This window comes from Hirundo rustica, chromosome 4 (genome assembly GCF_015227805.2).
Source record: "Hirundo rustica isolate bHirRus1 chromosome 4, bHirRus1.pri.v3, whole genome shotgun sequence".
Lineage (NCBI taxonomy): Eukaryota > Metazoa > Chordata > Aves > Passeriformes > Hirundinidae > Hirundo > Hirundo rustica.
In genome coordinates, this window is record NC_053453.1 from 74,590,558 (window position 1) to 74,607,431 (window position 16,874).

At 44.1% G+C, this 16,874-nt stretch overlaps 1 protein-coding gene across 2 annotated transcripts in view; it reads right to left on the minus strand.

Annotated features, from left to right (window-relative positions):
• CACNA1C (calcium voltage-gated channel subunit alpha1 C) overlaps positions 1 to 16,874 on the minus strand; it is a 463,700-nt gene that overhangs the window by 112,315 nt on the left and 334,511 nt on the right. Inside the window, exons 10-11 of one of the 2 annotated variants that reach the window (XM_058420136.1) lie at positions 3,212 to 3,286; positions 1,170 to 1,260 (exon numbers count right to left, since the gene is read on the minus strand). In XM_058420136.1, coding sequence (XP_058276119.1) covers positions 1,170 to 1,260; positions 3,212 to 3,286 — 166 coding nt within the window. The remainder of the gene's footprint in view (positions 1 to 1,169; positions 1,261 to 3,211; positions 3,287 to 16,874) is intronic. The other variant, XM_058420137.1, reaches the window with a different exon arrangement.

Below are 16,874 nucleotides of genomic sequence, written 5' to 3' on the forward strand. Positions count from 1 at the left end.
TAGCCTGGTTCTTGCAGGAAAGGGCTCATAATCTAAACTAAAAGGCTCAGCAGGTTCCCAACAACAGGTGGAGAGTGATCACAAGTAATTTCTCCTGGGGCTTGTAAGTCACTGACTGACTCTTGAAGGACTCCTCTTGCCTATACTTGCTCTCTGTGAGGCTAAAAAAAATACACCACATATTATGGCATGTCATAACTGCTATCTCACACATTCTTGAGCATCTCCACTAATTACAATGGTATAATTTCAAGGAGGCATGAATCCCTCCTAACTGTAGTATTGCTTTGTCACTACAGTACTCTGTTCAGCATTTGGGTGTAATTCAGCCTGCAGGATGGGAGCTACCCTCAATGTATTGCTATTACAAGACACTGTAAAGTGTACAAGAATCTTTAGAAAAATTAAAATAGACCAGTCATTTTCACTCTTCAGTCTACATATACTGGTTTTGAAAGTCTATCACCGATGAGGGATTTTAAAATAAGAATGCTGCTATCCACCAGCTCCTCTTTTAGCTATCATGCAAAACCAGCTCTGCTTATCCTGGGCACTCTGTTCCTTATTTACATCTGTGTAAAACAAGTGGTTCTTCACTAATGTCCAGTGTGGAGGGGCTTGACAGCTGCCAGCAAAACTGAGTTAGTAGAAGAAATAACAATTGATGGTTTCTGAGTGTATCCATAGCAAGGAAGAAGACAAGGTCAACAGCATGAAAAGTGATTTAAAAAGATACAGGAAGGATTTTTGTAGTTAGACTATGTGCATATGTTAACGTGTAGATGTGCCTTATTAATTCTTTGCGAAATTTTACCAGTTATACTGACATTAACTGCTTTGCACCAATGAATAAAATAAGTTATTGTGATGTAGTCAATGACTTAAGATCACGCTTTGCTAAGAGTATATAAACTGGAGAACACACAGAATAAAGGAGGAGATGCCGCTGTTATCCTGATTGTGTGCGTGTGTGTGCATATGTCACCTCCAACCTGGCAGTGACAGTCCAGAGCGAGCTTACGTCGCAATTAAGACAAGAACCCCAATCAAGAGATTTTCCTGGGCCTCTCCTTTCACCACCTGTGGGTTTTGTTCACCTTGAGAAGCCCGACACGTGCCCTGGCTTTTCCCCCAAGCCCCATGCGGGTGATCCGTGTGCGGGTACTCACGCCAGCCTGGCGCCGCAGTTCTCCCCTTCCATATCCGCTCCGGGGACGTTGTCGGTGTTCACGGACTCGGTCTCGCTGGTGGGCATGCTCACTGCAAGAGTCAAAGGGAAGGGAAGGAGAGGGGAGCCCATTAGAGCCTGGCCCATCTCTTAATGAGCACCTGACTGAAGGAGCTGGCTTCGTGAAAAGACCCTCAGCTGCAGCTCCTGGGGATCAAACGATTTGCTGAGCAAGTGTAGTGCCTCCCTCTACAGAGCAGGTTGGGCAGGTAGACTTCAGGAACAAAAAAGTTGCTCGAATGCTAAAGAAAAGGGAAGAAGCAGCTGCTCTCCTTCTTTCAGAGTCAGCTCCTGGAAATTTTATGAATGAGAACCACTGGGAAGTAAAAAGCTTGACAAACCCAACAAGAAGCTTTCGTTTGATTCCACTGAACTTTTAAAAAAAATGCCTCTTTACCTGCAGCAGCCCAACCAGCTCACTGCCCTGTCTAAACTTTTGTGCAATGATTAGAATACAAATAAAAGGTACCAGGATTGAAATGCATGCAGATAAACAGCTTCTGTTAGCGTGATAGCAAATACCTCGTGAAGAATACTGATGGCTCATCTGTCATTTACCAACCATGAATGTGATTTAACCTTACACCTAGAAATTGGACCTAGAGGTATGAGAAATTCAGACCCTCTGAGCCACCCAGATATGGACTATGGTGCAGCTTTATATTGGCTCTCACAGCTAAGAACTGGACAGAACTTTCCAGGCTTTTACAGAGGTACTGTGGCACAAACATCAAGTGAAAGCAACCTTAGGTGTGAACCTCTCTCATCTAGATTCAAGAACTTGTTTCTAGCTGTCATCAAACCTCAAGATTTTACTTGCTTCTACAGACCATAAAAAATCCCACAAACCCACACCATTTGCACTTCCCCAGTTGCTCAGAGCTCCTGCATAAGCTCCAATCACTATTTATACAAAATAATTCAGTTAAAGGTAGGAAAATGGATAGGATCCAGTATGTGTCCTGTTCCCTCCTCACCCTTTTTGGAATACACAAAACAAATGAAAAAATTACACTTAAGACTGAATGATGGAGGAGTTAAACAGATCTCCCAGGAGCCTAATAAAACTTCAGAACATGACCTGTATTAGCTGTTGGGTACATCCCTCAGATGAGGCTCGAGAGCACCTGCTGTTAGCTGTTGGAGAGATTCCTGATAGCCTGTAGGAATATGTAACTCAGTAGTAAGGATATGTCTATTTGTGGGTCATTGGTGCAAAGTGAGCCAGTGTGGAAGAAATAGGTTCTGCATTTCAGTTGGGCAGATGCTCATGGGGCCACGGTCTTCTTTCAGGGGCTAAAAAGACATCAGAAGGTCCTTTCAAAAACGTTCTGGGTTACTGCTTTGAAAGCATTGTGGTAGAAATGTCCCTCAAAATGAACTAGCTTTCCTTTATCCCATCACAACAATTCACATACCTCCAACACCCTTCTTGGGAAATCTAAAATTTTCGTACAGTGTTCTTAGGACCACACGAAATAATGGACTCTCTAGCACTCTTGACCTATGAAATATTGTACTCTAATGGTGCCTGCTCCTTTATGAAGACAGATGTTTCAATAATCTTGTCTGTTTGAAAAGACAAATTAAGGAATAAACCGAATTCATGTTCTGATATACATGAAAGAGTCAAGTAAGCTATGAGAAAATACCAACATTCATAATTAAATTTCTGTGTCCAGAGTAAGCCCTGCAGGAATAAAAACAAAATGCTGATATTTCACAAGTCAGTTTGGAAGATGAGGTAAAACACTTCCAAGACATATTTGCAAATGGAAAACAATTTTGAAGGCACTAGCACGAGACTGATTTGCAGGGCAGCTTGTTACCCTGAGTGCATGAAGAGGACATTGCACGAGCAACAGACAAAGCCGGGCACACACATGCAGGAGAATACCGAGCTGATTTGTAGGGCAGGCTGCACAGGGATACACAGACACACAGACACATGCACTGTGGACACAGAGTGCAGCAGAACATTACCATGGCTTTCTGTGGAGTGACTAAACCAAGCAAACTTTCCTCTCTTCGCATCAGGCAAACCAGCTGGAGGGCTTCCTTTCACAGACAAGATGGTCAGTGTCAAGTACCAGGAACAAGACATCAACAGAGAACATGCAGCCAGTGACAGGCAAAAGAAAAAAAAACAAGGAACTCAGCTTACACATGATATCCACTTCTGTCTCAAAATTTAATCACGTGAGTTAAAAGTGAAAAATGCAAAACAAAGGTATACGGAGGTATGAAATATCACTAACAGATCATCAGACCACAACTCTCATTTGCTTTCTCTTCTTTTGTTATATCTGGCTCTTGAGAACATGAATTTAACGAATTTAAGTTTAGGGGTCATATCCCGGAGACATCTTAGAGTGTACCTCGTACTTCCCTGACCTTACTGCTGCAGAAAGCCAGCCTTCAGTGAAGTGAGAGATGCAGGTGCAGTGGCACTTGGGCTGAAGAGACCCCACGGACCACTTAGCTGGCACCACCTCACAGCAGCTCATTACACTGCACCGATGGAAAGCGTTAAGGACAATCAAGAGTATTAGGATGATATGAATTATTGGAGGAATGATGGTCTAGAGGATAGAGGTTAGGACAGAAGGGACGTTAGGGCAGAGTTCCCCAATGCCATGTGCTCTCAGAAGCGCAACCTCTTTACCTGGCACCTCACACCACCTTCATTGCCATGGGTAATCAGGTGTGCAGCGCTGCGAGGTTCATTCGGGCCAGTTAACAAAACCAGAAGACAGAAGAGTTGTGCACAAACTGGGGCTGGATATGAGAGGAAGTAGACCAAATATAGCCCAGATGGCTTTTCTTATCTGACTCAGTTCTCGGAGAAGCCAGACCCTGTGCCCACACCCTGGCTCCAGTCTAGAAACAAGGCAGGCATTTTTTGCAGTCCGGGTAATTAATTACTGGAGCCATGTACCGAGAATGCTGGTGGTAAATCCGCCACAGGAATGTTTTAATCAGGAAGAGATGTTTTTTTCCCAAATGGTGGGCTCCAGTCCAGACCAGAGCTGTGTTTAGGACCATGGCATACAGACAATGCCATCTCAATGGCCATTTCCTCCCTGTAATTTTGGGAGTTGAGACAAAGGCAAAAAATACACAAAGGCTGATACAAATCCTGGTGGCTTTGCTTACATGGGAATCTCCTTTTTTTAGATTCACCATTGTGTCTGTAACCCACTGGAGCTGACGAAATCTCCCATTAGTTACATATTCTCTAGGTAGCACAGATGGCCATTTTTTTAAACAGGAAGCGAAACAACTTTTTAAAGGCAGTCATGTATCTCATGGTCTCAACAGAGTGCAAATCACAAGGACCAATGGGTTTGATATTCTCTCTCCAGCTCCCTTTGAAGCCTTTGCACTTCTTACATCTTGCCACAGTGTGGCTCATCACTGAAAGTAGACTTCTTCTCCTGGACAGCCTAAACTCCAACTTCACATCACTTACACAGTTGCAGCAGTTAAAGCAGCAACAAAAGCCATATATCAGCTTCCTTAAAAACCAATCTGAAAAGTGCTTCGTGCTATGTTAATTCTAGCTCTGAGAGCTAACAGACAGAGAAAAATGAGAGCAGAGTCTGCAGTCTGTGACTGGCTAGGCAGATGTGCAAGACCCTTTGAGAGCCTCTGTTCCATGTCACTGGCATCAAACACTGATACCAGCCCTACTCTTGCACTAACATATGTCCCTGCTCCAATGAAATGCCCCACGGGCATGCAATGAATTATTGGATGGCAGGTTGCCAGAAGACAGCCAACCACTGAAACAGAAAGCTGGCACAAGAAAATACCCTTCTGTGCAGTCCTGAGGCAATTCTTCCTTCGCACACTCGGGGAACAATATTTGCTTCCCGGTTCAGAAATATCATTTCCACTCTTGCATCTTGCATTTATGAAATGCTTGTCATCTTGGCAGTGGAAGTAATTTTAATATTCAGATTTATTTCCGTGGATTATATAACGCTGTCACGCTTCTTGCTGAATCTCACTTTAATACTGTGACATTTTAAGACACAGAGGCAATCATGCTCGGGCAAAGGATGCCCAATTCCAGAAACACAGACAAAACAAAATTTTCACAGATTTTAATGGGACATGTTACTACATGACTTTGCAGATCTGGACATTAACTATAAACCTGGGTATATTGGAGGCTATTCATGTTGTCCGACTTCCCCTCTCTGATTTAGCTGTTTGAGTTAAACTACAGAGGCAGATAGATTCCTAACACAGATTTTCTGAATGCCATGCTGATGTGTCCCTCTGTTGCATAGACAAGTTAAAAAAGACATTTACTTTACGTCCTTGGGTGAGGTACCCGGCTAGAAACAGCGTGACTATCCAGCAGTATTCATAGTGAAAGAGCCTTGCATTGAGCTTTCAGATTTAAAAAAAAACAAAAACAACAATACATTTGATTGACTTTCATAATATGGTCAGTCAGACTCTGATTTCTCCAATACACCAGTGTCAACTGGTAACGAATTTGCAAAATATGGGTCAAAACAACCCCTTTTGCCCACGCTGGTGTTTGAGTTCAGAGGGACCTGAAGTCACTTGCCCACCATTTCATGTTTTTGTGTCACCTTGGCCATAGGACCGAGCTTTTCTACAAACCTGTTCACTTTCCCTGCTGGGGGGGGGGTGGGGTTGTAATTCTGCACTCACCTTGTCCGCCCCTCTGAGAGGTGCAGATGAAACACATCACAATAAGTGCTAAGCACTACAGTTATTACTGATGCTAATGCCTCCCAGGCGGGACCCTGCACAACTGCAAAGCAAATCTAAAGAGCAGAGGAGTCCTGTGAATCCTCCAGCTGGGATTTAAGATTCCTTTTCCCATCAAGCACAACAAGAATAAATTGCAATACCCAGGCTGCTTCCTTCAGCAGTACGTGCATCAAGTGAATGACTTTGTCTCCAGCAAAGCCCTGCTTCCCGTGGCGCTTTTCATGCCCATCATTCCATGAATGAGTCTATGGGCAGCTGTCAGAATATCAATCAACTCGTATTTTTTTTCTGGTGGAGAGCTCTCATTTTAATTAATATGTGAATATTGCTTAGCTTTCCTCTCCCGCCTGTTTTGAAAATGCTGCACTCATTCATCTTATTCATTAATTTAAATAAGACACAGCTTTCATTCTGCTGCATGCATGCAGTGCCTTGGGAACAATCAGTGGCTATGTTCTTAAAGGCAAGCAGCATCCAGAAGACAAACTGCTGAGGTAAGACATCAGTTTTCCATGGATGTCCTGATTTTGTCAGGAAAATATAGTAGATGTGACTGGGGAATTCTTGAGTGTTTTCTGCTTTGAAAAGGAGCTCTGTGACAGAAAAGCTTTTACAGGAGAAGAAGAAAGGGAACTTGAACGATGTGTAGGATCTTGGTGGTTGCGTGCCTCCCGAACTTAGACAACGTGTCAATAAATCTAGCACAGTAAAAAATACCCAGAAAAATTGTGAAAACACTTGGAAAACTATTTTCTAAGGGCCTCAGAGACCAAGACTCACAATGGACAGCATTGTACACCATATTACATTAAACACATGTAACACAGACACTCTGCATAACCTAATTTTGGATTATGCAGAGGTGAATGCAATCCTAAGGAGAACGAGCTGGATTCACACTCTCACTGAAGGTCAGCCACAGAGCACAAGGACAGGAATAAAGAGCCATGGAGTAATAGCCAGTTGCAGCCACTTCAGCGAAGCAGGAAAAGGCTTTTGGTAAAAACACCTTTCCATCCATGAAGGGCACCAGGACCTGTGACCTGTGATTTACACCAAGCCCAGGCTGGGAGCTGGACTGCTCCACAGAGGCTGATGCAGTGCAACACTGCTTTGCTGAATGGAGCAGCACAAAGTAGGAGCACTGCCAGTACCAAGATGGAGTTATTGTATCATCAAATGTTTCATTCATAGACAGGCTATCTATTTCTCTGTATGACTTGCAAAGTATATATTTTATTTATAAAGGCTTGTTTTAGCTCATCCTTCTGCCCTTCCAGAGGGTCACCATATGTCCATACACATTATGTAGCTATGGGCTACATAGATTTATACCTTACAGAAGGGGGACAGGAGAGAGTGAAATGTACTAATTGTGCAGGCCCGTGATTAACAGATCTGTCATTACCACATGCAGATTACTTCACACCTATAAATGCATCACCTTGGTACTAATTCCTGGGATTTATTTCACTGTAACCAGCTCCTCAGCTAGTTTGAACAGCTGCCATTTCCCTTCTTTTTATAGCAATTTTGACAGCAACCTGCTGCATTCCATAAATATTTGTGCATTACAGCCAGTGAGTGGAAGGCACATTGCACAGAGGACCAAGTAATGGGCACAGTCAGACTCCTGGCCCTGCCAAGTGACAGCCTTTGCCAGTGTCACACATGTTCTGCTCTGGATTTGAAAGGCAGAACTTAAAATCTCTTTGCATTTCCTGCCTGAAGGACAAAGCTTTTCTTTGCATAACCTGCGGTATATCTCAAAATATCTCGTAAGCCCAGGGCATGGGACTCACCCCAAAGCAGACTTTGCAGACAGGGGTCTAAGTCTCAGCTGAAAAGGGCAAGAGGGGCAGTGTCCCTGGATAACTGCTTGTGCTGCTGAGCAAACACCTGAGTCTGCTGTAGGAGCCCATTCCAGGCAGAGGATCTGCCTGCAAGGGCAATGCAAGAAACTCCCACAATCCCTGTGGCTGAAGGAGGACAGATTGGCTGGGGCACAGGGTGACAGAGATGCTACCAGAACACACCGTGAAAGATGTCTCTCTCCCAAATCTGGATCCTCCTGTGACCTCCTAAACTGATTTTCTTGTCTGATAAATGACTTTGCATCGTTTGCCTCGCTAGGAGCAACAACTGAGGTGCCAAAGGGCAAGGCATTTATTTGCCAGGACAGGGTTTATAGTGTTTCCTGTGCCAGTACAATTCTTTTTAGCAACCTCCTGGGCTCCCCACAGAATTCTGAACCAATTCTAGGACGGGCAGACAAGATGAGGGAAAAGCAAAACTACTGAGGATCTGACTCTTTCAACAGCATTTTGCAAACAAATCACGACAGCACGTTTGTAAGAGTTCTACAAGCCTTCTCCCTCATTCCTTATGATTTTTAGCAGAGGAATTTTAGGACAGGCAGCAGTGCCATCAAATGCTCCTGAAATAACCCCACAAAGTTATATGTGGGCACAAAAAGCAGGACCATCTCACTAGAAAATCAGAAGGATTCCATTATTGCAGGCTGGTCTTGCAGGTGCCTTAGAAATGGGGGTGTGAGAGCTGCAAACGCTGTAGATAATGTGTTGGGAAGTGATACAAGCATTGGCCATGAACAAAATAACTAACAACCAAGGAAGTGCCCTCGAGACAGTAAAAACAACTAAAATTCCCTCTGCTTTTTGTGCCCCGTATAATCACGAAGTTATTGTTATGAATGAAAATAGACAGGACACGGGTTTTAAGCGCATATGTGGTTTTAAAGCAGCCCCTGTGCTGCCTTCTGCAGCTCCTTCTGCAGCAGCCCACCCACACAAACATACACCTGCATGATGGGGAGGTGACTCTGATCAGGATCTCTCCCTCAGCAGCAGCATCTCTGCTCTTTCAGGGCACAGCCCTGTGAATCCATCTTCCCTGCAGAGTCCGGGAGAAGCACAGAAATTTACAGAAGCTACTTCCAAGTTGATCTGCCTAGGTCATCACAAACTCTCCAGGGAGTCTAGGTGTCTGCTTTACACCTGCTCTGCTAAGCTTCAAAGTGACTGAGATGCAGCTCTGGCTGTTTTATGGCATTCCTGCCTGTCAAAAGCTGTTTCAAGGTGGGTGATGCCTGAGAACTCGGTGAGTGGCCTACAATTTGAGATCTAGAGCACATAAGAGGATGGGTTTGGACAGCAGAGACTGTTTTGGTGGTGCAGTGGGTGGGAAATCATGCCCTGGTAGCTTACAATGGGCATTTTCCCCAGAGGAAGCTTGCACAAGCTTACAACCAAGGACCTTAGCAGGAATTGTGCCAATGAGAAGGTGTGCAGAAGGTATCGAAGAAGGAAACTATTCTCCAGGAGGCTGGCTCTTGTGGGCAGAAAATCCAAGCAAAAAAAAAAAAAAAAAACCAAACCAAAGAAAAGTGAACATGAGGGAAAAACTGGGATGTATTATTTCAAAGGACAGGCAGAACAACTGGGTAGTGACAGGGACAAAGGCAAAGAGATGGTAGGAAAGAAAAAGCAACTGAGAATTTCCAACTGAAATACCACTCTGAACGCTGGAAGAGTAGTGTGTGCTCCCTACATTTGAGAAAACTCAGTTTAGGAGTAGTGTTTAAAATATTTAAGCATTAATTCTACCAAGAAAAGACAGCAGCAAGGCCCTGTCCATCTGAACAGCCAGTGCCTGACTGAGATGAGTTCTCGGGAAGCAGAGACATTTTCTGATAGCAGGATTCCCGTGGGATGTGTGAGAAGGCTCATGGCTGATGCTTTCCTTGACTGCAAACAATCCAGCAATTCAGTTCACTGATCAGCACACACAGCAACACATCCACGAGATTTGGGTCTCCCCAGAGCCAGGGCTCTGTGAAAGCACCAGCCCCTTGGAGCTGAATTCTTGCATCACACTGAACAGACTCAATTCAGCCTCGTGACCTCAAATGGAGCTCCCCTCTCCTGCTCCCAAATGTGCACAAAGTTCTGCTTTGAAACCCTGGTCTGCTGCATTTCTTCTGCGCCTAGTAAATAAAATGCTTGCGATTCTGTGTGCTGCTGCTGCTGCATGTGGTGTTCTTTCAGACACTTTCACTAACAACTACTCTGATACTAGACACTATTATCACAATACCATATGAGTCAGAAGCACGAGACAGGCTAGCTGGGCAGGCTGTGTATTACTGTGCAGCCAGGAGAAAAGCAAAAATTGAAGTTAAAGAGCCTTGCCCCTAAAGTCAGCTTGTCAAACGTATGATTAAAGCTTTTCTACCTCCTGAGCAAGGCATTGAGAAGAGGCTAATTACTCTGAGCCAAAGAAATAGGCATTTTATAGTGGCCTTGAAATAACAGACTCCTGGTTTGCAAATACTTCCAGCATGCAGGAGAGTGAGGGACTGATAACAACAGCTTGATTTAAGCTTAGTGTGGGCAGGTGTTATGCAAGCTTCCCTCACACAGCTGTGTTAAAACAAGTCATTCGTGACCTGGCACAGCCCCGTTATCCTGCTCCTGGTTCTTCAAACAGCCATATAATACACTCACAATTTGATCTGCACATCTGTGAGGATCCAGCAGCTCTGCCACTGCATCCTTGTTCTGATGTTTAACCCTTCTGCTCCTTCAGACTAGGGATTTTAACGGGGTTGGTAACAGCCTCACCCTGATCTAAAGGGACCCCTATCCTTGGGTCTTTTGCAGTCTGAACCTAGAGGGGCACGTCTGAGTGGAAAAGGAGAAGAGGGATGCATCATGCCATGATTTGTGAACTTTGTAAATGGGAATGAGGACATGAGCAGCCCTACGAACGCCTGTGGGCACTAAAGCTGAATTTGAATTCAGGCCTCAAGATCTGAAAGGCCAATTCTGTAATCTGTTGTCTTGTCTCTACAATCCTGCTAACTGAAGAGCTGCTGTAATCAGCAGGCAGACTCAGTGCCACAGCTATTTTCAGTTCAGCTCCTCAGTTGGAAACATTTTCCTTCCCCCGCCACCTCTCCAGGCTTGATGTTGTCTGTGAGATAACTGGCATGGAGAGACCTGCTTTTCTCCCCAGGAGCAAACACAAGCAGAGATTTTTATCCCATTAGCAGGCTGTGCTGAGTGGATGGGGAGTTTCACCCACCGAGCAGAAGGGAGCAGGCACAGAGCGAGGTGTGACCACTGCTCCCTTGGAGCCGTGCCTGCTCCAGGGTCCTGCTGTGAGCTTCCCAGAGCGCTGGAAAGGGCTGGGTGCCATTCACAGCTGTGGGTTCTCCTCAGCTGGCTGCCAGTTTGGTCACATGTGTGCCAGTTCAGCTGTGTAATGTCACCGAGTCTCCCTGTCTGTGAGCTGTGCAGCAGGAGAATCCAGATTTCCCGTCGGCCACGGCTCACTGCACAGCTCCACTGCACCGCCTGCGCAACAGCAGGGTCACTGTTCTAACCCCTCCTGTGTTTAAAACAAACTACTTTTATCTCTGCCTTCCTGTGTGCTTGCTTGTGAATGGGTTTGAGCAGGAGATGAGCTGCTCAAGCTGCCTTGCAGTCGGGGCTGGGCGAGGTGGGGAAGTCAGAGTTTCCTCAGGAGAGCTCTGCTAACACACCTCCTGCATCCCTCAGCCTGTCCTGGGCTCTTCCAGACTGCCTGCTCTGAGTCCTGCCCAAACACAGCTCTCGGTCTGGGCTTCAGCAGTGACCTCTGCACATGAATCTTCAGGTCATAAAATACACAAGGGAAGACAAAGAGATAGGTCATGATGAATACACACTTAGACCAGGAGGAAAAAACATCATAGCAGAATGATTTCTGCTACAGCTGGGTCCCTCACACTCTTTTAAGACACTCAGCTTACAGGATCACTGTTGAAGGTTCCACTTGTACTGAACTTTTCCTACACATCTTTGGATTAACCGCACTCAATTTCCTTTTCTGAGGCACTGGATGACATTTTTTGACACCCCATTAGGGATATTCCTTCCAGCTATCACACTGCAAGAGTGCAAGCCTCAGCTTCTATACTTGACCTGTCAGTTCACAATGAAGGTCTTGGGTATGATGAGGTGTCTAAATTGGCATTAGATTAATGTGTTCAGCCACATAAGTCACAGGCCGAACCCCAACTTCACTCATTTTGATTTCCTGTAAAAAGGAAATGCATACAACATACTTTTAATTCCTGTATGTACGGTGCCAGACACACTGTGGCTTTGATCTTGGCTGACATTACTGTAATAAAACTTGTTCTCATCCCCAGCAGTTGTTTCTAACAGAAAACACATGCTTCATATCCCTCAGCTACCGCTCCTGCATGCCACAGCCTCTCTCCTGACAGCTCTCCATGCCACATCAAAACAATGCTCAGGATTTCAGCTATCAGTCCTGCTCACCAGCGCTTTCTTCTCAGTGAAGAGGCTCTTGAGACTGCATCTGCAATGCTAACTTACTTATAAACAGTGACCATGGGCCATCCTCACTGGCTTCAGCAGCAGCTGCTGAATACTCCATAGCTTTTAAAAGCCCTTTGTAAGTGTCCTTGCAAAGAGCACACTCTAGGCATCTGCTTTAAAAATGAAATAAAAAACGGTCTTGCTCGATGAATATTCAGCTTGGGGGTTTGTGGCCTTTCTTCCAAAAGTTTTCTGTGGAGATGCTGGTACCAAATGCTTTCTGTGCCTCTCTAACGATGGGAAATAAAACAATTTTTCAGAAGGTATGGCAAAGGCAGCTTTCTCACGGGCTAATGTCCTCTCTTGAGGAGCAGAAGCAGGGTCAATGGATTAATCTCGACAGCTTCAAGAAACACTTGCCAACAGGGCAGGTAGAGATTAATTTATTTGCACAAAGGTGTCTTCCCCAGCTACATAAACAATGGATTCCCTCTAAAGCCTCACCTTCAAAGGTATTTCTGTGTAACAAACTGGTACTACAAGAGAATTCCTACATCAACACAAGCATCTCTTCTAGCAGGAAACACAGAGGTGTTCTCTCACCAGTCAGTCCTTGCTAGGGAAATGGCTTTTAGAGTGGATGCACCTAATGCCCTATCAACATTCCTGCCAGTCCCTGTGTGCTGCAGCTGCTCTCACTCCACTGCCCAAGCAGCTGTCAGTATAAAGCTGTTTGTGCTGCAGGACACCAGGGAAGGGAGGAACTGGAAGGACCTGTGAGCTGAACAAGCCAAGCCAAGTTCCCAGCTGCAAGAGAGCACAAGCACGTGTAGATCACCATAAAACTTTTTCAGTCAGAGGTGAAGAGTTGTTTTTTTTTTTGTTTTTTTTTTTTTTTTTTCCCCAATTTGTAAACTACAGGAACCTGGAAGTTTATCTAATTGCTGTAACCTCTGATGCCTGCAAGGGAGCAAGGAGAAAAAAAATGAGCCTGTGGGCAAAAACTGGCAGAGTTTTGGAGATTGGTCTCTGTGCTGGCATCCAATCTCCCGTGCAGAAGTGGCACAGAGGTTTGGTGCTCATCACAGCGACCCTCTTAGGATCAGCTGTTCATCTCAGAGCTGTCACTGTGCACTCAAGAAGCTGGCTGATGGAGTGAGGCACAGACCTGAATTCAGCCCACCTTGCTCAAATTGGGGAATTATCCTGACTCCTAGAAACCCTTTTTCCTCTTCACCAAATTATATCAGGCCTTCTGATGTTCTGTTGGAAAAAAATTACTGCTGAATTATGGGTTGTTACATCGGCCACAGCTTTGTCCTGAATACCAGCAGCTTCTTCTTTTGCTCTCTGTTCAAACAAAGGAAACATTGTCTTCTCCACGCTGTGCTTTGACAGAAAATGCAGGCTTGAGCTAAACTGCTGTAACATCTCGTTGGGTTAGGTGGGATTTACCTACCACAGCAGTAATTTATCAGCAGAGAAGGAAGGGGAAGAAGGTTTTCAAATGGTTGCTTGCTCTTTGTTTTATGATCAAAGCCTCTTTTGAGACAGAAGGAAAGAAAAACTGGGAAGTTGTGAAATCTGCAGGACAATGAACCTAAAAACTGCTTTTGCTAAAGGCTGGGTTATTAAATTATATTTCTAACAAAAACCAGAAAACCAGACCTTTTGATTCACTTAAATGGAGTGAACCATACATTCAGGGGAGCAAGGAAACTGTATTTCTGTATTTCTCAAAATGATTACCATGATTACTGTGAATTGCTGGAGGAGGAAAATAGTTCAAAAACCCGCCTTGATCAAACTTGGAAATGCCTGATGTGATGCAATCCAGGGTCAAAATTCTGCTCTTTCTGCTCCAGAGGGTAGAAAATTATGTGAGAGCCTGTGCCACTGGCACTCTGGGGATGGGTGATCCTGAGAAAATTATTTCGTTTTCCTGTGTCTTTTTTTAAAATTGCTCAAAAGAGTCCAGAACAAGATTTCACCCCTCTCCAAATATCACCCTGCATACACGCATTTCAAGAATCAATGTTGCAGCTGAAGCATTTTAAGGCATGATTTAAACCCTCAAGTTTTAAATTTCACTTTGTTGAGAAGACTTTTTTCTCAAGTATTTCCTCTTGGAAAGGGAGAAAGATAAAACAATCAAGAAAAAGGATCTACTGCTGCCTTTTTTTCCCCCACTCACAATTAAAAAAAAAAAAAAAAAAGCAACGTATGAAGAGAGTCAGGAAGAAAATCTACTCTCAGTTTTGATTTTATTCCAAAAGGAAAAAGTCAAATATTGACATCATAGTTTTGTTGACATCTTTGATGGAAAGGTGGAAGAAGAATCACCCTAAATGATTTTTTGTTGTTGTTGTTATTGAGCTGCACAGAAAGTATACAATGAGAACGATACTTGGAAATGGCAGCTTTACTTTCACCTACATCACTGAAGATTGCCCTGTGTACTCTGCTACCACAGCGACCTGCAGGGTCAATACAAAGCCTCACAAATGCTCTTTTTTTGTTGTTTTGTTTTTGTTTTCTTTTGGTTGGTTGGTTTTTGTTGTTGTTGTTGGTTGGTTGGTTGTTTTTTTCCCTTCTGATATATATAGCTTTTCCTTTTTAGGATATCAGAGTTTACCTGGATCCGGTCACACATTTATTTCAGGATAGTTATGGAGACCAGATGCTTGCAATGACAGTGGGTCAAATTCATGCCAGAATCAGCTGCATTTTAGTCCATGGAATTATGCACTGGGCAAACAGCACTCAGTGGGCTATTCAGTGCTGCAAGTGGTTTCAGACCCCAGACATCTCACGCTCTCTGGCCCTTTGGTGGACGCCAGTTACACAATACTGGAGTCATGTGTGAGCACTGAGAAGCCTCTGTGCTCCAAGACCTCACATTGGGCCACCTTTCCCAGTGCTGACATTAGCATGTTTTGTTACTGACCTTGGATGAAACCGAGTGGGGCACAAGTCCTTACCCAGGCAAAATCCCCAAGAACTTCAGAACAATTTTTTTGCCTAAGGAATGTAGGAGTGATTCAGCCTAATGTGAGAACTAATGTCCTAGAAGCTTTTTCTAGGCAGCATCCTAATTATAGACTCGAGCTCGACATCTGTAGCAACCTGAATTTTGAAGTCTGAATTTCGCAACTTGAGCTGCTCTGTGAAGACCCACACTACAAAAACAAAGCTGACTTATCATTTACAAAGGCCTTTTATTAGGTGTCCTCAAACTCTGGCATTTATACGAAGAGCAGCGTATGAGCTGCTTCAAAGGATGACAGGGTAGGAAAATGCCACTGGGACAATTTTCTACTGGGCACAGCACACAGCTGGGAGCTGCTGTCACCCCTGTCCAAGCAAGCCATGCATTGGAACATGCACACATTATTCCATGGATATTTTTCCACATTGTGCACCAAAAAGCACTTCTTTTGTCCCTCTGTCTCCAGGTGAAAGAGAACGAATCTCTCCCAGTTACTAAACTCGTGAAGTACCTATCAGGTGGCTGTTGTGAAATGCCTACAAATTGTTGGCACTGCAGCTAATCCCTTCTTGGTTACCAGATGATTATTTTCCACATCAGTGGACAACGATAAAAGTAGATGAGATTGTGCTTTCTTCCCCTTTAGATGAGGTGTTGACAGATAATAAATCATTTTACAAGACTGGCATTGATTTCCTTGCATTTAAATATGGAAAGCAAAATGCAACCACGTTCTATGATGCCTCTCTCAAGCCATCAACCTTGTATTACAGGTATTGGAGGAATTAAATTAATAAAGGTTTCATTTTCCAGCCTGTGCCTCTTAGAGCTTTGTTGAGATGATCTTGGAGTCCATGCAAGCCCCCTGTGGGTTTTTTAAATTGCTTTTTGACAATAGCTGTACCTGCCTGTCGAGGGGTGGTTGTCCATGTCTTTCCATGTGTTTGTAAAATACATGAGGACAGATTCTGTGGATGAAACTAGAATAACACAGAATGAACTAATCTGCTCTCGACAGACAAGTTCAAGCATGCTCTGCTGAACAGAAATTAATTCAGAGCAGCATCTTTTTGCTCATACTGTAAGAAGACAGGGGTTTTAAGGCAGTGAGGGTCAAGACTGGATGTAAAATAGGTATCTTTTAAATATCTCTCATTTTCCCCTCTGCATCCTCCATGTTAATTCCCCAGCTATGCACTTGCCCGTTAAATTCTGTTGCAGATGGACCAAGGGTATTTTAGGCCACCCTGACATTTTAGCTTGTAACCCGGCCCTTGAAAATCCTTTCTACCTTAAACATTATCCCAGAGCACCATGATATTTTGTTCCAGGATGAAAATAATAAGCCACTTGCTTGTCACTAAACCCATGATTTGGAGGCCACTGAGCAGGCTGACATATGAAACTACTAAATGTACAAACTGAATAAATGTACAGATTGAAGCTGGTGTTCTTTTACCTTGGCGTCATGATTGGATCTGTACACAAAGCTCTCTCTGTGCTCCACATCACTAACTTTCCCAAAGGGTTGCACGGAATTTAGTGACAGCTT